General features: G+C 44.9%; 1 protein-coding gene across 1 annotated transcript in view; it reads right to left on the bottom strand.

The window, feature by feature from the left end:
* The window catches only part of plekha6 (pleckstrin homology domain containing, family A member 6), a 92,436-nt gene that overhangs the window by 16,754 nt on the left and 50,150 nt on the right, over positions 1-25,532 (bottom strand). The window contains 18 exon segments of the mRNA XM_014131804.2: positions 11,040-11,195; positions 11,903-12,058; positions 12,325-12,431; positions 13,073-13,172; positions 14,299-14,400; positions 14,402-14,455; positions 17,393-17,532; positions 17,848-17,959; positions 18,870-18,965; positions 19,341-19,490; positions 19,713-19,793; positions 19,962-20,030; positions 21,381-21,461; positions 22,319-22,372; positions 22,852-22,938; positions 23,235-23,757; positions 24,009-24,575; positions 24,694-24,869. Of these exon segments, the coding sequence (XP_013987279.1) occupies positions 11,040-11,195; positions 11,903-12,058; positions 12,325-12,431; positions 13,073-13,172; positions 14,299-14,400; positions 14,402-14,455; positions 17,393-17,532; positions 17,848-17,959; positions 18,870-18,965; positions 19,341-19,490; positions 19,713-19,793; positions 19,962-20,030; positions 21,381-21,461; positions 22,319-22,372; positions 22,852-22,938; positions 23,235-23,757; positions 24,009-24,575; positions 24,694-24,869 (2,811 nt within the window).

Below are 25,532 nucleotides of genomic sequence, written 5' to 3' on the forward strand. Positions count from 1 at the left end.
AGTTCTGTACAGAAACCCAGCCTAAAACCCCGAACAGCAAGCAATGCACGTGTAGAAGCACGGTGGCTAGGAAAAACTCCCTAGAAAGGCCAGAACTTAGGAAGAAACCTAGAGAGGAACCAGGCTATGAGGGGTGGCCAGCCCTCTGGCTGTGCCTGGTGAAGATTAAAACAGAACATGGCCAAGATGTTCAAATGTTTATAGATGACCAGCAGGGTCAAATAATAATAATCACAGTGGTTGTGCAAGGGTGCAACAGGTCAGCACCTCATGAGTAAATGTCAGTTGGCTTTTCATAGCTGATTATTCAGAGTATCTCTACCGCTCCTGCTGTCTCTAGAGAGTTGAAAACAGCAGGTCTGGGACAGGTAGCACGTCCGGTGAACAGGTCAGGGTTCCATAGCCACCCTTACATAGCCCTTACACAGCCTGGAGGTGTGTTGGGTCATTGTCCTGTTGAAAAACAAATGATAGTCCCACAAGAGCAAACCAGATGGGATGGTGTGTATCACTGCAGAACGCTGTGGTGGCCATGTTGGTTAAGCATGCCTTGAATAAAAAAAACAATCACAGACAGTGTCACCAGCAAAACACCCCCACACCATCACACCTCTTCCTCCATGATTCAGGGTGAGAACTACACATGCAGAGATCATCCGTTCACCTGCTCTGCATCTCACAAAGACACGGCAGCTGGAACCAAAAATCGCTAAATTGGACTCATCAGACCAAAGGACAGATTTCCACTGGTCTAATGTCCATTGTTCGTGTTTCTTGGCCCAAGCAAGTCTCTTATTATTATCGCTGTCTTTTGGTAGTGGTTTCTTTGCAGCAATTCGACTATGAAGACCTGATTCACGCAGTGACCACTCAATAGTTGATGTTCAGATGTGTCTGTTACTTGAATTCTGTGAAGCATTTATTGGGCTGCTATTTCTGAGTCTGGTAACTCCAATGAACTTATCCTCTGCAGCAGAGGAAACTCTGGGTCTTCCTTTCCTGTGGCGGTCCTCATGAGAGCCAGTTTCATTATAACGCTTGATGGTTTTTGTGACTGAACTTGAAGAAACTTTAAAAGTTCTTGAAATGTTCCGGTTTGACTGACCTTCAAGTCTTAAAGTAATGATGGATTGTCATTTCTCTTTGCTTATTTGAGCTGTTCTTGCCATAATATGGACTTGGTCTTTTACCAAATTGGCATATTTTCTGTATACCACCCCTACCTTGTCACAACACAGCTGATTGGCTCAAATGCATTAAGAAGGAAAGAAATTCCACAAATTAACTTTTAGCTTTTTAGGGTATAGGGGGCAGTATTTTCGATTTTGGATGAAAAGCGTGCCCAGAGTAAACTGCCTAATACTCGGGCCCAGAGTCAAATATTTGCATATTATTAGTAGATTTGGATAGAAAACACTCTGAAGTTTCTAAAACTGTTTGAATGATGTCTGTGAGTATAACAGAACTCATATGGCAGGCAAAAACCTGAGAAAAATCCCAAAAAATCTGAGAATACTACAGTGTCTATGGGGTCACGTTGCACTTCCTAAGGCTTCCATTGGCTGTCAACAGCCTTCACAAAGTTTTTCAATCATTATCCTGTTACTGGGCAGAGAATAGTAGCTCAGTCAATGAGTGGACTGCCTGAGGACAAAGGGCTTGGTGATGCGCGAGCCTGACAGTGCGCCCCTCCTTTTTCTTCTTGAATGAATACGCTATTGTCCGGCTGGAATATTATCAACATTTTATGTTAAAAATACCCTAAGGATTGATTTAAACAACGTTTGACATGTTTCTACGACCGGTAATGGAACATTTTGACTTTTCGTCTCTGGTACTGCGCTCACGCGTTATGCCTTTGGATAGTGATCTGAACGCACAAAGAAAACTGAGGTATTTGGACGTTCCCCTAGGATAGGGGGCGCTAAAGCGATTTCTGAAAAAAAATGGTGCCCATTTTAAACAGCCTCCTACTCAAACTCAGAAGCTAGGATATGCATATAATTAATACTTGTGGATAGAAAAAACCCTAAAGTTTCTAAAACTGTGTGAATGGTGTCTGTGAGCCAGCCTGCCAGCTTAGTGGAGTCTGCCACTAGCACAGTCAGCGTAGTCAGCTCAGCTTTCCCCATTGAGACCGTGTCTGTGCCTCGATCTAGGTTGGGCAAAATTAAAAATGGCGGTGTTCGCTTTAGCAATCTCACTAGTATAAAGACCTCCTCCATTCCTGCCATTATTGAAAGAGATTGTGATACCTCACATCTCAAAATTGGGTTACTTAATGTTAGATCCCTCACTTCCAAGGCAGTTATAGTCAATGAACTAATCACTGATCATAATCTTGATGTGATTGGCCTGACTGAAACATGGCTTAAGCCTGATGAATTTACTGTGTTAAATGAGGCCTCGCCCCCTGGTTACACTAGTGACCATACCCCCCGTGCATCCGGCAAAGGCGGAGGTGTTGCTAACATTTACGATAGCATATTTCAATTTACAAAAAAAAAAACAATGACGTTTTCGTCTTTTGAGCTTCTAGTCATGAAATCTATGCAGCCTACTCACTCACTTTCTATAGCTACTGTTTACAGGCCTCCTGGGCCATATGCAGTGTTCCTCACTGAGTTCCCTGAATTCCTATCGGATCTTGTAGTCATAGCAGATAATATTCACATTTTTGGTGACTTTAACATTCACATGGAAAAGTCCACAGACCCACTCCAAAAGGCTTTCGGAGCCATCATCGACTCAGTGGGTTTTGTCCAACATGTCTCTGGACCTACTCACTGCCACAGTCATACTCTGGACCTAGTTTTGTCCCATGGAATAAATGTTGTGGATCTTAATGTTTTTCCTCATAATCCTGGATTATCGGACCACCATTTTATTGCGTTTGCAATCGCAACAAATAATCTGCTCAGACCCCAACCAAGGAGCATTAAAAGTCGTGCTATAAATTCTCAGACAACCCAAAGATTCCTTGATGCCCTTCCAGACTCCCTCTGCCTACCCAAGGACGTCAGAGGACAAAAATCAGTTAACCACCTAACCGAGGAACTCAATTTAACCTTGCGCAATACCCTAGATGCAGTTGCACCCCTAAAAATTAAAAACATCTGTCATAAGAAGCTAGCTCCCTGGTATACAGAAAATACACGAGCTCTGAAGCAAGCTTCCAGAAAACTGGAACGGAAATGGCGCCACACCAAACTGGAAGTCTTCCGACTAGCTTTGAAAGACAGTACCGTGCAGTATCGAAGAGCCCTTACTGCTGCTCGATCATCCTATTTTTCCAACTTAATTGAGGAAAATAAGAACAATCCGAAATTTCTTTTTGATACTGTCGCAAAGCTAACTAAAATGCAGCCTTCGTAAATGGAGGATGGCTTTCACTTCAGCAGTAATAAATTTATGAACTTCTTTGAGGAAAAGATCATGATCATTAGAAAGCAAATTACGGACTCCTCTTTATATCTGGGTATTCCTCCAAAGCTCCATTGTCCTGAGTCTACACAACTCTGCCAGGACCTAGGATCAAGGGAGATACTAAAGTGTTTTAGTACTATATCTCTTGACACAATGATGAAAATAATCATGGCCTCCAAACCCTCAAGCTGCATACTGGACCCTATTCCAACTAAACTACTGAAAGAGCTGCTTCCTGTGCTTGGCCCTCCTATGTTGAACATAATAAACGGCTCTCTATCCACCGGATGTGTACCAAGCTCACTAAAAGTGGCAGTAATAAAGCCTCTCTTGAAAAAGCCGAATCTTGACCCAGAAATTATAAAAAACTATCGGCCTATATCGAATCTTCCATTCCTCTCAAAAAAAATTGAAAAAGCTGAAGACAAACAATGTATACGAAACGCTTCAGTCTGGTTTTAGACCCCATCATAGCACTGAGACTGCACTTGTGAAGGTGGTAAATGACCTTTTAATGACGTCAGACCGAGGCTCTGCATCTGTCCTCGTGCTCCTTGATCTTAGTGCCGCTTTTGATACCATCGATCACCACATTCTTTTGGAGAGATTGGAAACCCAAATTGGTCTACATGGACAAGTTCTGGCCTGGTTTAGATCTTATCTGTCGGAAAGATATCAGTTTGTCTCTGTGAATGGTTTGTCCTCTGACAAATCAATTGTAAATTTCGGTGTTCCTCAAGGTTCCGTTTTAGGACCACTATTGTTTTCACTATATATTTTACCTCTTGGGGATGTCATTCGAAAACATAATGTTAAATTTCACTGCTATGCGGACGACACACAGCTGTACATTTCAATGAAACATGGTGAAGCCCCAAAATTGCCCTCGCTAGAAGCCTGTGTTTCAGACATAAAGAAGTGGATGGCTGCAAACTTTCTACTTTTAAACTCAGACAAAACAGAGATGCTTGTTCTAGGTCCCAAGAAACAAAGAGATCTTCTGTTGAATCTGACAATTAATCTGGATGGTTGAACAGTCGTCTCAAATAAAACTGTGAAGGACCTCGGCGTTACTCTGGACCCTGATCTCTCTTTTGAAGAACATATCAAGACTGTTTCAAGGACAGCTTTTTTCCATCTACGTAACATTGCAAAAATCAGAAACTTTCTGTCCAAAAATGACGCAGAAAAATTAATCCATGCTTTTGTTACTTCTAGGCTGGACTACTGCAATGCTCTACTTTCCGGCTACCCGGATAAAGCACTAAACAAACTTCAGTTAGTGCTAAATACGGCTGCTAGAATCCTGACTAGAACCAAAAAATTTGATCATATTACTCCAGTGTTAGCCTCCCTACACTGGCTTCCTGTTAAGGCAAGGGCTGATTTCAAGGTTTTACTGCTAACCTACAAAGCATTACATGGGCTTGCTCCTACCTATCTTTCCGATTTGGTCCTGCCGTACATACCTACACGTACGCTACGGTCACAAGACGCAGGCCTCCTAATTGTCCCTAGAATTTCTAAGCAAACGGCTGGAGGTAGGGCTTTCTCCTATAGAGCTCAATTTTTATGGAATGGTCTGCCTACCAATGTGAGAGACGCAGACTCAGTCTCAACCTTTAACCTGTTATGGCTAGGGGGCAGTATTTTCACGGCTGGATAAAAAACGTACCCGATTTAATCTGGTTACTACTCCTGCCCAGTAACTAGAATATGCATATAATTATTGGTTTTGGATAGAAAACACCCTAAAGTTTCTAAAACTGTTTGAATGGTGTCTGTGAGTATAACAGAACTCATATGGCAGGCAAAAACCTGAGAAGATTTCATGCAGGAAGTGGCCTGTCTGACAAGGTGTCGTTCTTCTTGTCTCTGTTTATTGAAGAGTGAGGATCTTAGCTGTCCCGTGACACTTCCTACGGCTGCCATAGGCTCTCAGAAGGCGGCAAAAATGGTGAATCGGGGCTTTGCAGGCTCTGGCTGAAAAAAAGTAGCGCGTTTGGGTACTGGCTGGTTACAGTACTGTGAGACTCAGGCTCGTGCCCGCGTCGACCGAAAGCTTTGTTTTCTTTCCTCTGTTTAGCTAAATGGACATTCCCCGTCGGAATATTATCGCTTTTTTACGAGAAAAATGGCATAAAAATGGATTTTAAACAGCGGTTGACATGCTTCGAAGTACGGTAATGGAATATTTAGATTTTTTTGTCACGAATTGCGCCATGCGCACGACCCTGATTTACCATTTCGGATAGTGTCTGGGACGCACGAACAAAACGCCGCTATTCGGATATAACGATGGATTATTTTGGACCAAACCAACATTTGTTATTGAAGTAGCAGTCCTGGGAGTGCATTCTGACGAAGACAACAAAAGGTAATCAAACTTTTATAATAGTAAATCTGATATTGGTGAGTGCTAAACTTGCCGGGTGTCTAAATAGCTAGCCTGTGATGGCTGGGCTATGTACTTAGAATATTGCAAAATGTGCTTTCACCAAAAAGCTATTTTAAAATCGGACATATCGAGTGCATAGAGGAGTTCTGTATCTATAATTCTTAAAATAATTGTTATGCTTTTTGTGAACGTTTATCGTGAGTAATTTAGTAAATTGTTAGCAAATTCCCCGGAAGTTTGCTAGTTCTGAACGTCACATGCTAATGTAAAAAGCTGTTTTTTGATATAAATATGAACTTGATTGAACAAAAAATGCATGTATTGTATAACATAATGTCCTAGGTGTGTCATCTGATGAAGATCATCAAAGGTTAGTGCTGCATTTAGCTGTTTTTGTGACAGTATATGCTAGCTTGAAAAATGGGTTTCTGATTATTTCTGGCTTGGTACTCTGCTGACATAATCTAATGTTTTGCTTTTGCTGTAAAGCCTTTTTGAAATCGGACAGTGTGGTTAGATAAAGGAGAGTCTTGTCTTTAAAATGCTGTGAAATAGTCATACGTTTGAAAAATTGAAGTTTTTGTATTTTTGAGGAATTTGTCATTCGCGCCACGCCTATCATTGGATATTGGAGCAGGTGTTCCGCTAGCGGAACGTCTAGATGTAAGAGGTTAAGTCTTTACTGAAGACTTATCTCTTCAGTAGGTCCTATGAATAAAGCCCAGGAGTGTGAAGGTGAACGGAAAGGCTGGAGCAACGAACCGCCCTTGCTGTCTCTACCTTGCCGGTTCCCCTCTTTCCACTGGGATTCTCTGCCTCTAACCCTTTTACAGGGGCTGAGTCACTGGCTTACTGGTGTTCTTCCATGCCGTCCATGGGAGGGGTGCGTCACTTGAGTGGGTTGAGTCACTGATGTGGTCTTCCTGTCTGGGTTGGCGCCCCCCCTAAGGTTGTGCCATGGCGGAGATCGTTGTGGGCTATACTCGGCCTTGTCTTAGGACGGTAAGTTGGTGGTTGGAGACATCCCTCTAGTGGTGTGGGGGCTGTGCTTTGGCAAAGTGGGTGGGGTTATATCCTGCCTGTTTGGCCCTGTCCGGGGGTATCATCGGATGGGGCCACAGTGTCTTCTGATCCCTCCTGTCTCAGCCTCCAGTATTTATGCTGCAGTAGTTTATGTGTCGCGGGGCTAGGGTCAGTCTGTTACATCTGGAGTATTTCTCTTGTCTTATCCGGTGTCCTGTGTGAATTTAAATATGCTCTCTCTAATTCTCTCTTTCTCTCTTTCTGTCTTTCTCTCGGAGGACCTGAGCCCTAGGACCATGCCTCAGGACTACCTGGTATGATGACTCCTTGCTGTCCCCAGTCCACCTGGCCGTGCTGCTGCTCCAGTTTCAACTGTTCTGCCTGCGGCTATGGAACCCTGACCTGTTCACCGGACGTGCTTGTTGCACCCTCGACAACTACTATGATTATTATTATTTGACCATGCTGGTCATTTATGAACATTTTAACATCTTGACCATGTTCTGTTATAATATCCACCCTGCACAGCCAGAAGAGGACTGGCCACCCCTCATAGCCTGGTTCCTCTCTAGGTTTCTTCCTAGGTTTTTGGCCTTTCTAGGGAGTTTTTCCTAGGGAGTTTTTCCTAGCCACCGTGCTTCTTTCACATGCATTGCTTGCTGTTTGGGGTTTTAGGCTGGGTTTCTGTACAGCACTTTGAGATATCAGCTGATGTACGAAGGGCTATATAAATAAATTTCATTTGATTTGATTTGTGAGCATAACAGAACTCATATGGCAGTCAAAACGCCGAGACAGATGGAAACAGGAAGTGGAATTCTGAATTGCGAACTCAACTTCATCACGTTGCCTATTAATCACACCGTGAGCTATGGTTCATTGAGCACTTCCTATTGCTTCCACTAGATTTCCCCAGTCTTCACAAAGTGGTTTGAGCCTTCTACTGTTAAAACTGAATGAATGAGACGCTGTGGAACGTGATCACACGGAGAGGGCCATCACCATTATGACGCCGGCGCTCTGGTTACCCTCCCCTTTCGAAACGTTTTGAAACACAATGCAATCGTCCCCCTCGAATCTTATTGGCTCTCTTGTTGAAAAACGCCCTGAAGATTTATGTTATACAACGTTTGACATGTTTGAACGAACCTAAATGGGAAAAAAATGCATTTGGATAAGCCTTCAGACGCGCTAACAAGAACAAGCTCTTGGAACATGAAGGAGTAATTTTTTCGAACAAAAATAAATTTGTTGTGGACCTGGGATTCCTGGAAGTGCTTTCTGATGAAGACAACGAAAGGTAAGGGATTATTGACAATAGTATACAAGACTAGATGTGATATGCGATTGTTCCAAGATGGCGCTGACCTGTAACGTTAGCCTATTTTTCAGAGTATCGCATCCCCTTTCATCGCAAAGTATGATTACCCAGTAAAGTTAATTTTAAATCTGGCATTACAGGTGCTTTCAAGAGATATTCATCTATAAATCTTAGAATGACAATATTACATTTTAAAAATGTTTTCGAATAGTAATTTAGTAAATTGTAGCTCTGTTTCATCAGATGCATTTGAGGGAAAATAGTCAACGTTACGCACCGATGTAAAATGCTGTTTTTATATATAAATATGAACTTTATCAGACAATTTATATTTCAGGCTTTACTGAGCCGGACAAATTTCTCTCTTCTAGGAGAACCCTCACACTTCACCAATGTTTCCGCAGATCAAGTATGCAGAGTCTTTTTGCGCAGTCTTGCTGGCGCTCGCATTGCCTGCCTTGTTGTTTTCTTTACACAAAATAACTTTGGACAACCTATCAAAGTAAGTGCCTTATTTTTCATATATCGTGTTGTCGCTTCTACTGTAGCATATACTGTAGCGTATGTATATATGGAGAAAATGTATTTACAGTTTTATTCACATGTTTCCAAGTACTGGTGACAAATAATGCTTTCCGATTATTGCGTATATTGTAATGGACACCTATGATGTGTGTAAAATACTTTTTTGAAGGTTGTACTGATTATAATGAGCTAATGCTAAGCTATTTGCCAGCTATGTGTGGCACCATGTTTGTTGACATTATACAATGCATTCTGGATGTCACGTAAATGTCTGTCAGACCAAAGATGTTATAATGAAGTGAAGGAATGGTTCACTCATCTTTTGGGTAAACTTCTGGGAATGTGAATGAAGGGAAGTGAATGATCATAGATGACACACCCCCTTCAACAGGCATACTGCAAACAGACCAAACTTATCTTGTCTCCTCTTATCATCTTTGGTTGATGCGAAAAACAAACATGGCGGTGCGCACAAACTACCCATCATAGGATTACTTTTCGATTTCTAGAAAGCATTTTACTCAATTATTTCAATCAATGTTGAGCTCACCCGTGATATGATTAATTATGAATAGTAATTGCTGTTAGCTAATTCATATTGTGGTTACTGTCAGCCGAGATTTATCTAAATATAACCGCTTGTGTAACGTCAATATTTCCTCAGTTAGCGCTAGGACTAATGTAGCTTACATTGTCCGGTTTGAATTATTGTGTATGATGTTGCTATTTTTGTGAATGTCTGAACATTGCATCCAAAAATCAACTCGTCACATTCAGCACATAACTTAGTAAGGACTGTGTTTGTGCAAAATGTTTCTGTGAAAAAACAGTGTGGCTAGCTCAAATGCTGACTGTTGCGTCAATCGAAACGGGATGTTCTAAATAAGCAGTCTTATCAAACCGGTTTGAGCGTTTGTTGGTACGTGTGAAGAGGTGAATTGAAATGCATTCCAGGTGTCTACCTCATGAAGCTGGTTGAGAGGATACCAAGAGTGTGCAAAGCTGTTTTCAAGGAAAAGAGTGGCTACTTTGAAGAATCTCAAATATAAAATATATTAGGATTTCTTTCACACTTTTTTGGTTAATACATGATTCCATATGTGTTATTTCATAGTTTTGTTGAAAATAGTAAAAATAAAGAAAAACCCTGGAATGAGTAGGTGTGTCCAAACTTTTGACCGGCACTGTGTGTTATTATTTTTACAAGAGAAAATTCAAATTTCTAATATGTCAACTGTACTTATTTAAATATTTTTACAGACTTCATCATTGGCATTATACAAGATGAAAAAATATTACGTAGCCTCCTGAGTGACGCAGTGGTCTAAGGCACTGCATCGCAGTGCTTGAGGTATCACTACAAACCCAGGTTTGATTCCAGGCTGTGTCACTAGTTTCGTAGGTCTACGTCACTGGCCTCTAGGCACTGAACTGTGTCATTAAGCACACCTGGTTCATATTCCTCACTGATTGTATTTGTATAAATGTGACCTTTGTTTTATCATTGGGCTGTCGATTATTGTTTCCATGTCCGTTGTGCCTGTGAGTACCTGTGCTGTGTTGTTTTAGCTTTCGTGCCATGTCAATTGTGCATATATGATTATGGGTCTCGTCCCGTGGTGTATCATTGTGCTCTTGTGTTTTCGGGTCTCGTCCCGGGTATGTATTACGGGTCTCGCCCCGTGTATTTATTTGCGGTACTCCTCGCACTTTTGTTCGGGTTTCAACCCTGTGTTTTGTATAATTGTTTGTTTGGTCTTTGTCCCCGTGCCTTCACCTGGCACAATGTAATTTGGGGCAATAAAAACCCCTATTACCCATTCCTGCGCCTGTCTCCCGATCATTCACATAACGTTAGTCACCTTGGAACTATAAGGTTCTAGCTGAAAAAAAATATGATTCCGAGACAATTGGCTTTAAAATTATGAACCCTGATTGTTTTGAATAGTGTCAGCTATTTTTATCTTGTATGTTTCTTTTACTAAACAACATGAGTTGGGGTATTTGCAAACCATGTCCTTGAATATTGAAATTATCCTCCACCTCTACATTATTAAGTAGTGGGCTAGCCCGTGCTGGGCTTGATGTGGGCTAGACCGTGTTTGGCTGGTGTGGGCTAGCCCGTGCTGGGCTTGGTGTGGGCTAGTCTGTGCTAGGTTTGGTGTGGGCTAGTCCTTGTTGGGCTGGTGTGGGCTTGGTGATTACTTAGTGTGGCCTAACTACCTTCCCCACCAAATACCCACATGGGTCCAATGGGGTCGTATTTGCTGGGATACCATTTCACGACTAGATCATAGTCACATGAGGATTTTATTTCACCGTTTTGGTTTCCAGAGTGTGTCTCACCTCTTTGCCGATGTCCAGGTCGTAGTGGTCAGGTTCCATCTGTAACCGTCTGAGGCGAGCAATCTCCTCCCGGGGTGATTCCTGCACCCCTCCGCCCCGTACTGCAGCCTCCAGGTCCTTGATGTCCACCTCATGGGCTGTTAGCCTCCGCTTCACCTGGACATGCACAGAGATAAACAATTAGGAAAGAGACTGGGAGGCTGTACCAAAGGCTCAGCCAATCAACATGGCCAGGAGAGACAGCCAAGGGGCCAGAACTAGAGGTCTTCATGGGTCCACCCAAACCCGAATATCCGAGATATGACTCGGGACCCGAGCAGGTCGGGGTCCAAAATTCTAACTTTTCCTCTGGTCCGGATCGGATCCTGTTTGATTTTCATCGGGTATCGGGTCTATGTAACCACAGCTGATAGACCCGAGTGGAACTGAATGTACCCAACCACAGCTCGACATGGCCTATTGCATATTTATTTTACACTAATAAGGTGAATTTATTGACATTTAGAAGGCCTAGCCAACATATAAAGACCTATTCATAAATCAGAGGAGCAAATTGGCTGATAAACATAATTTTTTTGACACTCAGGTCTAGGTCTGGTTGTCGTCGGGTCCATTCGGGTTCGGGTTTGATGGTTCTCGGGTCCGTTCGGGTCCAGATCCCGTTAAAATGAAATACCGGGTCAGTTCAGGCCCGGGTCTGAATTGTCCTCAGATCTGTCCGGGGCCGGGTCCAACTTTTTAGACCTGAGAATAACTCTAGCCAGAACAATATATTGGATCCTCCTCAAGTTACATTTCAATGTGCAGTACATATTCTTGGTGGCTGGCTATCAATGTATATGTAAATAGTTATGAGAGCCTACCACTCTGTAGTTGGTGCCTGCCTGGCTACCCAGGTTCAGGCTGCGTCTCTTGTCCCTGACAGAGCTGCTCTGGTTCCTACGGATACGCTCGTTCTGCTCCTCAATGCTCATCTTGGACTTCACCTCAGCAGGGAACACTGCACTCTTCGGGCGCTCCTGTGAAACAGGAATGACATGGGAATTATATGATGGAAGGAATGACATGGGAATACGATAAAACATCAAATGTCATGATCTTTAAAGGATCAATTTGATTGCACCCTTCAATATACCAGACGTAGGCCCACAACATAAAGGCAACATCAATCAGTAAAATATCATAATATAGTTACAATACATCATGTCTATGGATCATATCACATCATCCACATAGCATGTAAGCTTCCTGAGTTCCATAATGCCCTCTCCGGCATGCTGCCTACCCTGGAGATTCCATTGGGCACCTTGCCGTTGCGTCGGGTGATTCCATGGTCGTAGGAGTGGCCCTGGTCATCCATGGGAGACTTAGTTCTGGGAGGAACAATCCCCACTGGTCAGGGGACAGACAAACAGCATGTCAGAGGATGACATGTTGCGTCCCAAATGGCACCCTATTTCCTATATAGTCTCTGGTCAAAAGTAGTGCGCTATGTAGGGAATAGGGTGACATTTGGGACACATCAACACAAAGGATGAGACATGGGGGCTATAATCCAATCTATTATTCTGTAAACAATTGACTTTTATAAGGTACAGCTAGTCATGAGGACCGTATTAGTAATCTAATTGTATTTTTATGCTAGCAATAATATATACTTGATTATGATGTCATTTCATCTATTATTAGATTTGGTTTGACATTTGAAGTGGATTTCATTCCGAGTCTGAGGGGAGCCTTCTTTTTTTTAGGTTTAGCATTATCTAACAGTTGGGGATTAGATCAGAAATGCATTTAATATCAATAAAGAAACTCACAGTAGCTCCAGAACAGGTTTAGTGAACTGAGATTAGAACTCCCTTTTTTGCCGCCATAGAGACTGTATAACTCTGCTAGTTTAAATAGTTTAAAAGGTAGCATTACACGTTTACCCACACAGGCCTCAAGCAGTAGACTACAATGTATGAATCATTGCTGCCTATGCAGACTGACAAACCAGAACTTCATTACTCAGGCTCCATTGCTTCCTGTACCTTTATTCATGTTGGCCTGTCGATCCTGATCCAGCTCCTGAGCTTCGTTGCTATTGGTCCGTTCTCCCGGCGACACATCCTGTCGGTAACCATACTTTTGCTGCAACACAGAAGACGAGGAGGAGCTAATGAATCACCACCCAATCAAAAGTAAGAGATTTACACACCAGGAAAGTGTTGGCACTATTCAGGCAATAGCATCATACCCAGCTACGGAGGTAGCTGTTAGCCATATGGTTACCCAAACACAGAATGCATTACATAATATGCATTAGTGTGGATAGCAATGATGGGGTTATTGACAGATATAGTGGCAGATTCCAGAGCTCAATGGTTGGAAATAGATCCGGCATAAGCGGAAACGTACGGTCTACACACTACAGCACAGACACAGCACTAGCACAGGGACTAGCATTACTACCACATCACTACACCAACTGACACACAGACAACATGGTAAAGAAACCACAACCTTAGCATTCCTATGGGAACCTGCAACTCGCCCTTAGCTTAGCCGTAGCATTCAGAAGCACCCAGTACACTAGAATGAATTGTTAGATTATATGTAAAATACTGCATTGTGTTTTCGTTTTTGTTTGATATTTTTGCTTTAGAACTTGTTTGATTAAATACTGGTCAACTGATGAATATATTGTTGGCCACACAATAATCAATTATGCTGTTAAATGTATGAAGAGTTTGCAGTATCAACCATAGAAGGTAACTGATTGACAGCTGTTGTTCATTGTGTAAGAGCATACTAAGGTGAGACCAGTGTCACTGAGGAGAACAATCACTTCTAGTGCTGGTGCTTTTGGAGAGCTGATACAGGCCGAGATGGAGAGCGAGAGAAAGAAGGAAGAGATGGTGGAATACGAGCCTTGAGTAGTGAAGCACTAGAACAGACAGAGAGGTGTGAGAGTGTGTATGGTGGAGGGATTGGGTGATGAGGAATGAAAAAGCTTTAGGAGTTCGGGAGCATTTTGGGGAAGACAGCGATGGCTTCAAGGACAGGTAACAACTGCGCTTGAGGTAGAAGTTGCCTTAACCACAGATCTAGGATCAGTTTATTCTACCGCTTACTTTACCCAGTAGGGGTATGAAAATAAATCTGTCCCTGAATCAGTGGTTATGGACATATACCTGCTTGGGGGCGTGACCAGGGGGGCATGGCAGGGGGCATGGCAGGGACGGTAACTCCCTCCCACCCTCCCGTCACCAAATACCTTTCTGCCGTGGGACTCTTCATCGTCAAGGTAACCGTCCTCCAGGCCCAGGCTGCGTGGCCAGGCGGAGCTGTTGAACGGCAGAGGGGGGATGGAGGGGGGGCGATTCCAGGGGGCAGTAGGATTTGGGAAGTGGTGGCCGTGGCGGGCCAATGTCCTACAGCCACGAGAAGGAGGGAAGGAGAAGGAGAGGAAGAGAGGGAAGGAAGGATGGAGGAGGAAGGGAGGAGGAGGAAGAGAGAGTGCTGTGCATCAGGGGGAGTGACTAAAGCCAGGCGGAGTGCAGAGCAGAGAGGATCATGGGACGATTTGAGGAATGGAGCCCCGACCCCAAGAACTTCAGGGGTGAAGGGTCACAGATGTCCAATGAGATGCCTGGACTGAGAGCTAGCGTGAACGCACACACTGATGCATTCTAATCATATTAGTAGTACTGATACAGACCACTGATTGCTGCTGAATTGGAAAAACAAGATAGAAAGTAGCACCACAATTTTCGACAGATGATACGTAGGATTATACGATTCACAAAATCAACTGTTATTTTCTGCTCTTTCTGCACTATAATTCAAATTTCAGCGGCATTATGGACTCCATTCCCAACAGAGAGAAAGAGAGAGTTGGCTGAGAGCCAGAGGAAGGCAGAGCACTACAGGCTTCAGGGTTTTATACTAAAACAGGAGGATCCGTCCCCAGTGCCAGAGCGCCTCAGTATCGTCTGAACTACATCCCTCACTTTTAATCAATCAGCTGATATGGACCTGGGAAACCCGCTGAGGTGATTTCTTGTCCTATCATATTCCTTGATATCAATTAATGAATCTATTGATTGATTAAGCACCATTGAGGAAAGACGAACAGCTGACACTTTGACCCTGGACTGGAGTTGGGAGGGGGAGCCCCAGCGAAGCTATACGAAGCTAAACTTTTGTAAGCTGTTACTACATTATGCTGTAGATCAGGACTATATCACACGGCCATCCAACCACAGATACGATGGATGAAAACAAAACTCCCTGATTGGTCAGAGGTGCGGAACTGAACGGACGGTCTGCCTGGCACTTTGTGTATCCCACAGACCTACACCACTCAGTGTAGGTGTACACATAGTGAGTGACGCCGTGAAGAAACAGGAGAACATTTCCACATTGCCACATTTCTGCTCCACCCCCCAGTTATGTTTCTATAAATAATGTGTGTCTGTGTAGTTGGCCAGGGATTACGTGGAACACTTGAAATAACCTGCCATCCTAACTGCCTCTAACTGAATCTTAGCAAAGTGGATCAGCAGATATGTGAAGGCTCTCTGTTGCCTGGTGGACACACATGCCGGCAGTCTGGCTGTCCTAACCAGGTCATGCTCTTTAGATTTGAGATGAAAGGAAAATGTGTGCGTGCGCCCTGGTCAATAACAGCGCTACACGAACTTCAGAGCTAGTTTTTTTTCTGGCAGTGAAAGAAGTCATTGATGTTGAAATGGCACTTTATATAATTATTTAACTATGTGTTATGCAGGTTGAAAACTCCTGACTTCCCTTTTTCCTGGGAATTTCCTTCAGTGAGGATTCCCTGAGCCTGCTGGACACGGAACTTTAACTTTATTAACTACTGACTAGGACCATTAGTCATCTTCAGCCTCAACTTTTCTCCAGAAAGCATAACACATTCTGTTTCAAACCTCCAGCTTTGCTTTTTACTATTGGCAATACACAGTAATATAAGCTGCATCATCATAACATAGTAAAACATCACATTTTAACTGTTGTTGTGTCAAGTCTGTCTGGTGTGGGCTACAACTGCTGCAGTTGTGGCACCGTACAGCCCACCAGGTCTATATATGGGTATTCCTGTACACTCTGACCTAAGGCCTGTTGTTTGGATGGGTGTGTGGTGGTATCGGGGTGTGGGGTGTAGTGTAAGCACCGTCACTAACATCTAGCTGGTTGTTGGGGAAGGTGAGTGGGCGAGTGCAGGTATGTGAGCGGGATCGTCCTTGGGATTGTTCTCGGGTCTGAGTGGCTAAGCAGAGGACCCGGTACTGTGTTTCAGTACTGAGAACTCTGGACCTGGGGTGAGGTGGTAGGGAGTGTTTATGTGGATCTGGAGTATGGCTACAGGCTAGTTGGCTAACCAGACAGGAGTCTTGGCGGGGAGATGAGTACTGGGTCTCGGGGACAGTCAGGTGGGTGTGCTGAGGTGGATATCTGAGGAAGGCGGGGTAGCTAGCTCGGTAGGAAGGTGGGTCTGGGAGAACATCTTTCCTGTAGCCAATGGCTTGCTGTTTCGGCTGAGGGGAAAGCTCATTGGCTAGCTGGGTGTGTTGGTGGCTGGGGTTACTGCCAGTAGGTGCTTGCTGATTGGTTAATTTGGCAGGGTGGGTGGGTGAGTGGGTAAAACTATGGCTGTCTACTTGGAGGAGTGGAACTCCAGAGCTGGCTCGGTGGCTGTATGGCTCTGGATGTGTACTGTCCATATTGGCAGGCTGATTGACTTGGCTGGTGCTGTGGGTGGGGTTGGGGTTGGGGCTGGTGTTTGGTTGGGTGTCTTCGGTGTCTCTAAGGTCATGCTGGTTGGCTTGGGAGGTGTATGGTTGTCCATGTCGCTGGGTGTCTGTACTCTCTACAGGGGCAAGCTGGTTGGCTTGGTTAGTGCATGGGTGGGAGTTTGGCTCAGGACCAGGGTGGACATTTGTTTCAAGACCAGGGTCCCTACTTGGCTCAGAACTTGGTTGGGTGTTAAGTAGGGATTTAAGTTTAGGACGGGACTGGGTGGCTAAGTACAGGATTTGGTACTGTGTTTCAGGACTGAGAGGCCTGGACTGGGTGTGAGGTAAAGAGTGTATATGGGGGTATTTTGTGTTTGGGTCAGGACCGAGGTAGATGTTAGGTTGAGGATCCGGGTGGGTTTTTGGCTCAGAGACTGGTCTATTTGGATCAGCACCTAGTTGGGGGTTGGATTCAGGACCTAGTTGAACACTTTGATCTGGCTGGGTGTTAGGTTGAGGACTCAGGTGGGTGTTAGGTTGAGGACACAGGTGGAGACCCAGGTTGGTGTTTGGGTGGTTGCGTGGGTGGTAGGAAGGGCTGGTGCTTACCTCCGGACCCAGCTGTTTGGTGGGGGAAGCCTGGGAGCCGGGCACTGGGGAGAAGGGGCTGAGTGGACTGGTGAGGCTTACTGAGCTCAGGGGACTGGCAGGACTATTGGTGCTAAAGGAACCTGATGCCCCACTGGCCACTGTGGGAGAGAGGGAAAAGGGAGATGGGGACATGAGAGAAGAGGAGAGGAAAGGATAAGAAAGAGAATTGTGTAAACAAAAAAAGAGAGGAGAGATTGATAAAAAAAAGGGAGAAGGGAGTTAGATATGCATGTAGCATAGCATACTGTTCATCCAAATACTCATATTTATTCATTTATTTGAAAATCATCTACCGCGTCTAAAAGTGGTTTGAAAAAAAGTTTTGTACATTTCAGACAGATTGAGAAAAAAAAAGCATCAGAGATGTGTGTAAGACTATAGGGTATGTTATGTTGTTGTGAGGTGATGCATACCCCTGTGTTTGGCTGTGTCTGTGCCTCTGGAAAGGTTGCTCTTGTGGAGTCCCTCCCACACTTCCTGAACTCTCCAGAACTCCTTCTGAATGTGTCTATGGACCATCTCACTCTGACCAAGGAGAGTAGGGGGTGGAGAGAAGACGAGGGAAGGAAAGGTGATGCGAGAAGGATAGAGGAGAGGAAAATGTTAGAGAATAACATTTTAAGTATACTACTGAATAATAGCTTGTTAATAACTTGTTTTTGTTATTATAAAGTCTTCTGTTAGAAAACAAGTTAGTTAGTGATGCAGGAGTTACAGTCGGTGGCAGAGTTATAAGACCAGAGTCGTGTGAGAGAGTGACACCTTATTTTCTAAGAAAACAACAGGGTTGCATTGATTAGTGCACACTGTAGCAAAACGTAGCAAAACATTTTGCAACAGAAAATGAAAACATGCATTTTTATTGGACAAGTTCAGGTACTCTCTCCCAGTTTCGGCCCGTTTGCATCCATTTCGTTCCTAGTGAATACGACTGTGTTAGTGAGTGGGTCACAGACACTGCACTCTTATAGACAGTCTCTTCACAGTTCACCACCATGAGCCAGGTTACATTCCATGGAAAGGAGGGACAGTCAGGTGTTTAATGGGGCAGGTTGACTACACAATGATAAATAGGTCATGATGAACATTTTAATTGTGTTCATTTGTTATTGATGAACGATTCATATGCTTTTTAAATTATTGATTAGAAGGAAGGTTTCCGCTCAGCTATTAGCAACCTAGGATAACACTGTGGTAACTGGAAAACAGCCAAAGAAAAGCCCTAGAAGCTAGAATGGAACCATACAGGTGGGTTTATGAGCAGGTGAGATTATAGGATCAGTTCCATTCTAGTCATTTCATTTCTAGGCTTCAAATTCAGTGTTCAATTGGTGACTGGCTAAAAACACGCCACAAGAAAAACGCTGAAGATTTAGGTGGATCACAGAGTAGATGACCAGTGTGGGGTCCTGATGAAGAGAGGGTGTCCGTGTACCTGCCCGCCTGCGTTGAGCTGCTCCCACAGGTCCCCATGGATAGCGTTGACCTCGTCCTCCAGAGCTTCAAACTCCATCCGGGTGGTGGTCAGAGCCTGGGGACAGCAGGGGATAGAGCAGACACTCAGGACCTGGAACTATGAAGGTTTTTCCTAGATCGAAAAGGGGCTTAGGTGGTGGGCACATGCATTTTTTTCCTACGCATGAAAAACCCTGACTATGAATCCATTGACTATACAGTATCTATCACATTGGAGTAGGAGAGTTGTCATCTGATGGTGATCAGATGTTATAGATTACAAATAGTTGATCATATTTTAGATTTAGAGAAATGGGTTATGCTCCATGTCTGTTTCACAGGATACCTTGAAAGGATCTCCTTGATTTACTCATCGAATTTAGATTACAGTATATATAATGGATCACTATGGATTATCATAGATTGCTATAATCTCCCGTATGTGTCTTACGCTGGATGCCTGGGAGAGTTCTCCTCTGATGTTGATGAGCTGGTTCTGCAGTGTCTCCTTCTTCAGCTGTAGTTTGTCTGCAACCAGCGGCTGACCCCGGTACAGCTCCATCTCCTGATGTGTGGCCACCAGCGCTCCCTCTAGGCTGTCCTGGGAACAGCAGGTAACAGGGGACATGTCAGGCAATGGTTGGGGAGTAGGGTGAAGTTGCCCTTAGATTCTGACCGTGGGTCAGTTTTGCATTCTCACTTGATAATGGTTAAGGTTAGGACAGGGGAAGAGGAACGCTAGGTCTTTACCTAGGGGAAACTTCACGCCGGAGTGGTCTTTTATGTTTACTTTCTTTAGCAGCATTTGTATTTCATACAATACCTTATCCATTCTCAGCCTGTGAACAACTGCCTCCTGGTCCTTTAGAATCCTATTTTGCTCACACAGACGACCCAAGAGTTTCTAACAGAAGAGAGAGAGAGAGAGAGAGAGAGAGAGAGAGAGAGAGAGAGAGAGAGAGAGAGAGAGACATTGGAGGAAGTGTGTTTGCAGGGGAGAGGATGGTTTCTGAAGGTTGATTGTTTAAGAGAGGAGGAGAGAGGATGGTGAGATGGAGGGATGTGGCCTTACGCTGGTCTCAATCTCATTGAGTTTCAGTGTGGGGTGAAGCTCCCTGTATGGGTCATGGAACGGAGGCACCTGGGAAAACAGAGGCAGGACTCATTCTTAATACTAACATTATATCAACCAGAACCCTATTCAAACAAATCCATCACAGATCAAGGGTTTGAAAAACAACTCGCAGCCAGAGTGAGCAATTGGAATGGCCCAGATCCATGTGGCTGTAAACAACACTTTATCAATAGCGTAGAACCAAACAGAATAAGTGTAAAACACCGTACCATACCGTGTGCGTAGTACATAATGTACATATGACATCACTACTACATAGGACAATACATATTGAATCAATATTAATACTGATATACTAGACAAATAAGATCCTAATAATAACAAATCAATCACTTTAAAAAAGCATAAATAAAACTGTGATGTTTACAGCATCGAGCAGTAAGAGCCGACAGGGTGAGCTGGAATGCTAAACCCCTCTGTCAAAAGGTCAAAGGTCATATCCAGGTTGTCCATGTCCTTATGGAGCACTGTGATTGGATAGTATGTGAAGGAGGATATGACATCGCAGTGAAGACAGAGGGGCACGCAGAAGAGGGGCGGTTGTTGTGAAGCAACAAGACACAATAAGGCTACAGCACAAGACAGGATATAACATAGAACACAGATGGAAAAACAAAGGAACTTAACAAAGACCCATACAACACTGCACAGTGAAGCAAAATGGATAACTAAAATCGCCATCGAATTGGTTGGACAAAGAAACCGAAAGCTAAAAGAGAGCCTAGCGTCTAACATCCACATGCTAGAGTAGGGTACTGGAGAGAGGAGGGAGAGGCAGGCTTGGGCTTGGCTGTATAGACCTTGGGGGAGACTGTGGAGTCAAGGGGGAATCCTTCACCTTGATTATGTCTAGACAACAGCAGAGCCTCCTAGCCTAAATCACTGGTGACAAGAAAAGCCCTGAAGAGGGCAGTAGCTGACCTCTATGGAAAGAGAAACCTTGCACAAGCTTAGTTACACTCTGAAAGCAGAAAGCCTGTGGCTACAAGGCATGTGCAAATCAATCTGTGCTATAACGGTCCAGGCTTCTTGGAAAAGCATTAGTTAGCTGTTAGTAAGTGTAGAGTAGGCATTTACTGGTCTTATTGCATAGATACATGTGTCTTATTATTAGTTTTTGAAGAGGTGGATAGTGTGAGGGTATGGGAGTCTTTGTGTTTTACAAATAGTGGGTTGGAACTGCTTTCCTTTGGGTTATGGCGTATGACTGGGTCATGGTTAGAAACATTTTTTACTTGGTTACTTATATGAAAAGTTCAAAGGCTTTAGGTGGAAAATAATTTGGAAAACCACTGTTTTGGGGGGCTGTGGGTCTAGCTGAAGCCTGTCTCTCTGGGACACTCTCTCCTCTCTTACTTGTGCGAAGAGCTTTGCTCTAGGGGAGGATCGCTCCACCATTCTGGTTACCATGCCGATAACGTGATCTCTCCCGGTCACCTGGGGCAAAACACACTGCCCATCATTCTCCTGGTTGCCATAGTAATGACAGGAGCCTGACGTCTAGCAGTAACAATCCCTGACTAGTGTTTTTTTATTTTTCTTACATTTGAGAATGAAATTGGATACATCGAAGAGACACATTTCTGTTTGTGTACAATTACATTTTAGTCATTTAGCAGACGCTCTTATCCAGAGCGACTTACAGTAGTGAATGCATCCATTTCACCATTTCATGCCTTTTTTTTTTTTTGTACTGGCCCCCCGTGGGAATCGAACCCACAACCCTGGCGTTGCACACACCATGCTGGCGTCGCAAACACCATTCTCTACCAACTGAGCCACAGGGAAGAGTCCAATAAAGAGTTCCAGTATTGTGGTACAGTGATCTGAAATAGTGTGTATACTGTAGCACTATGAACTGGTCATTATTATGAGGTGTAAGCAGTCAGTGACAGTGAGACAGGGGAAAGAACGTAAGACAGTGGGAGTGAATGTGGACTGTGTTCGTGAGAAACAGGTGTTTAGCAGGTGGCAGAGTTGACAACGTGGACAATCTTCCACATGACAATACATCTAAACAATGTGGCAAACATTGTCAACACAAATGCTGTCAACCACACTATGTGATGGGGTTTAATATAACCAACAGTTTACGGATGATCAGAATGTAACTCTTAATTTCTCACGACTTCTTCTCTGTACTCAGTAAGTTACAAAGCTTTCCCACTGGGCACAAACTGACTGAATCAACGAAATGTGTGACGTAGAATGTATTAAACGATCCGATTTTGTTTGGCGTGTGAGTGTTCCTGTGCAGGGGTAGAGGTGTGTCCAGAGATGCCTACGGTACGTACCTGTTGATCGAGGTACTCCAGGTTCCTCTGGAGCTGCAGGTCTAAAATGTCCTCCTAATAGAGCAGCATAAGCAGCAACAGTGAAAAGGACAAGGACAGTGCAAGACCCAGTACCAGAGACACCAGTGAAACCAGTAGCAGCAGCATCAGTGGCACCAGCAGACGCAGAAACAGACAGAGTGTAAGAGGGAGAGAGAGAGAGTAACAGACAGAAATAAAGAAAGAGAGAGACAAAAAGAGGGAGAAAGAGAGTGACCAAGAATGAAAGAAACAGAGACAGCGAGATAGTGGAGACAGGGAGGACAGACATAAGAACTCAAACCAGATACAACAGGAAAGCACAGCTATAGCATACCTTTAGATGCTGGTTAAATTTTAAGCAGAGGTAGCTGCCGAGGACCTTATCGCCGCCAAGTGAGTGTGTAGGTGTGTGAAAGTGTGTGTGAGTACTCTAGCCAAGTGTCTCCCAAACTTGACATTGGACTCATTGGTCTGTATCTCTTGACAGTGTAACATTCTGTGGGAGGACGTACCATTTTGCTGTGTAGAGAGGGGGAGGCAGGGTAGTTGTAGTGGTACATTCCTTGGCTTAGCGACCTCCTGTCTCCAGGGTAATCATACTGAAATAAGATAAATAACCAGGATGTTCTGGGATCACTATGATTTTGGCCTAGCAACACAAACAAATCTTCACCCATTAACAGCTGACTCCTGACTGAAACACGCGCACACACACACACACACACACACACACACACACACACACACACACACACACACACACACACACACACACACACACACACACACACACACACACCCTCTCCCCCACCACTTACCCACACACATACTGTACACCAACACCCTCTCCCCCACCACACACGCAAATACACACACACCCTCTCCCCTCTCTCACCTTGGGAGAGCTCAGTGATCTCCTCAGTCCATACACAGAGGGGTCAGCGTAGATCACATCCTCCCGTAGCCTGCCTGGTCCTCTGTCAAACCGGGCCGAGGGTGAGCAGATAGGCGAGGCAAAGCTATGGGGGCTGGGAGAGTAGGGACCACCCGTGGACGAGGAGGGGGACCTGGGAACGGACCTAGACCTAGGTTGGATGGACAGACGCCTCATGGCGGTCTGGGCTGCATCCATCTGGCCGTAATAGGCAGGGCTGGGTGGGGGGCCGTATGGGTCTCGGGGGGGCGGGGGTCCGTAGAGGGGCCCGTCCCGCAGTGAGCGTCTCTTCTCATCATTGGTCCAGCGAGGGGGGCCCATACGGTCGTAGCCCACGGCTGACACGGAGCAGATGCTGTCAGGGCGTACACCTGGAGGGTAGAGGGGGTACTCCTCCACGTAGCCCGGACCGCCCCCCACGCTACTGTAGACGCTGTAGTAGTCAGCTGGTACGCCACGGTTCACTGTGTAGTAATGAGATGGACTGGGGGAAGAGAGCGAGAGAGAGACGGTTGAAGGGAAAACATGTAGTTGTAGACACAAAAATATAAACAAGTCTTTGCGCCTCTCACTTTCGCTCTGCCACTCCCTTAAACTCACTTTCTCTTACTCATCCTCTCTCCCTCTCTCTCCCCTCCTCTCTCTCTCTCTCTCTCTCTCTCTCTCTCTCTCTCTCCAGCCCTCTCTCTCTCCCATACCCCCCTCTTTGTCTCTCTCTACCTCTGTCTCTCTCACCTGTTCAAGTCCTCCTGTACAGCTATGACTCTGCGCTGGTTGACCCACTGCTGTAGCTGAGTCATGGAGCTCTTCCTCTGGGCCTGTCTCTCAGGGTTTGTCCGTGGCACGAAACCCCGTCTCAGCACCACGTTCTCAGGCTGCTCCCTCACCTCCCTCCCCTCTCTCATCCCTCCCACTGGAGGTGCCTGGGGTGGCCTCCCGTTACCCTGGGGTGGTCCGTTTCCATGGTTTGGGGGGCCGTAGTGGCCCCACCCATTGGGCTGGTGATGGGGTGCACCCCCAGGTCCAAGCACTCCTCTCTCCCCCCTCTCCCCTCTCTCTCCCCCCATCCTCCCCTCCTTTTCTGAGTGGCTGGTGGAGGGAGGGGGCGTTTCCATGGCGTCGACCCCGTTGACTTTGTGATGTGCGGGTTCTCGTGATCCGCGCTCTGGGTCTAGGAGGTCAGTCGTCTGGCCGTTGTCCTCAATGTGTGTGTGTGTCTGGGTGTGTCGTTCAGGTCCTTTGGTTACCAAGGTGTTACCATGGAGTTCCGCTGTGGGTGTGGTGGCCTCGGAGTTGGTGGTCCTGTGGGGAAGGGACAGAGTTAGAAAGTGTGTGTACGTGCGTGCTTGCGTGAGTGCGTGTGTGTGTGTGTGTGTGTGTGTGTGCGTACATGCATGTGTGTGTGTGTGCTTGTGTGGACCTCTGTGCAGGCTGTATCTGGACATGTGCAGCCTCGTTCATAGCGTCGATCCACTCCTCCTGTTCCTCGGCAGTCTCAGCGCTGAAGTAGTACGTGCGTGTTCCTGCGTGTTCAGCCTGCAGGCAAAACACAACGGTGCCCTTAATCTCACCTTCCTCCTCTTCCTCGTACCAAACCTGGAACAGACAGAGAGAAGATACAGCGTTAGACAGAGCCTTCCTCACGTGAAACATCACCATCGCCAGCAGCATCATCACACACTTTCATGCATTTTAAGCAAAATCACACACACAGGTCTCAAACGCATGCATTTTAATGTTGCCTTGAATAATTGTCAATGGCCAACGAACCTTTCATACACAGTATTACTAGTATATTGGAGTATGATGAAACAGCTGTATTTAGTTTCAATTATCAGCAAATACTGCACAAACTGTTTCATTGACAGATACATTGGTGAGTAGTTAGAGCATGCAAACCACGGCCAGTTTCGAGCAGTCAGAAAATAGCTCAGGTTAGTGGTGAATATCCAGCCTTTAGAATGGCACCGCAGCAGTCAAGGATGGTCATATCAATGAAGCCATTTAGAACTCAGTCAATGGCTGTGTTCGAATGATCAAATCCGTAATGCATTGTGTGTAAATTGTGACTGACTGATCTACAAGTAACAATAAGCTGTTATTCATGATGCGAGGCGATTTGTAGATCGGTCAATCGCGCCTTGCCTACAATGCTGGCTGCAATGTCGAAATAAGCCCGTTGACACGCAGTTTAAAAACAGTCACTCCGTCTACAGACGCTTGAGAGTAAAACCAACAAGGTGAATCCAGTTTGTCACT

This window comes from Salmo salar, chromosome ssa12, assembly GCF_905237065.1.
Source record: "Salmo salar chromosome ssa12, Ssal_v3.1, whole genome shotgun sequence".
NCBI lineage: Eukaryota > Metazoa > Chordata > Actinopteri > Salmoniformes > Salmonidae > Salmo > Salmo salar.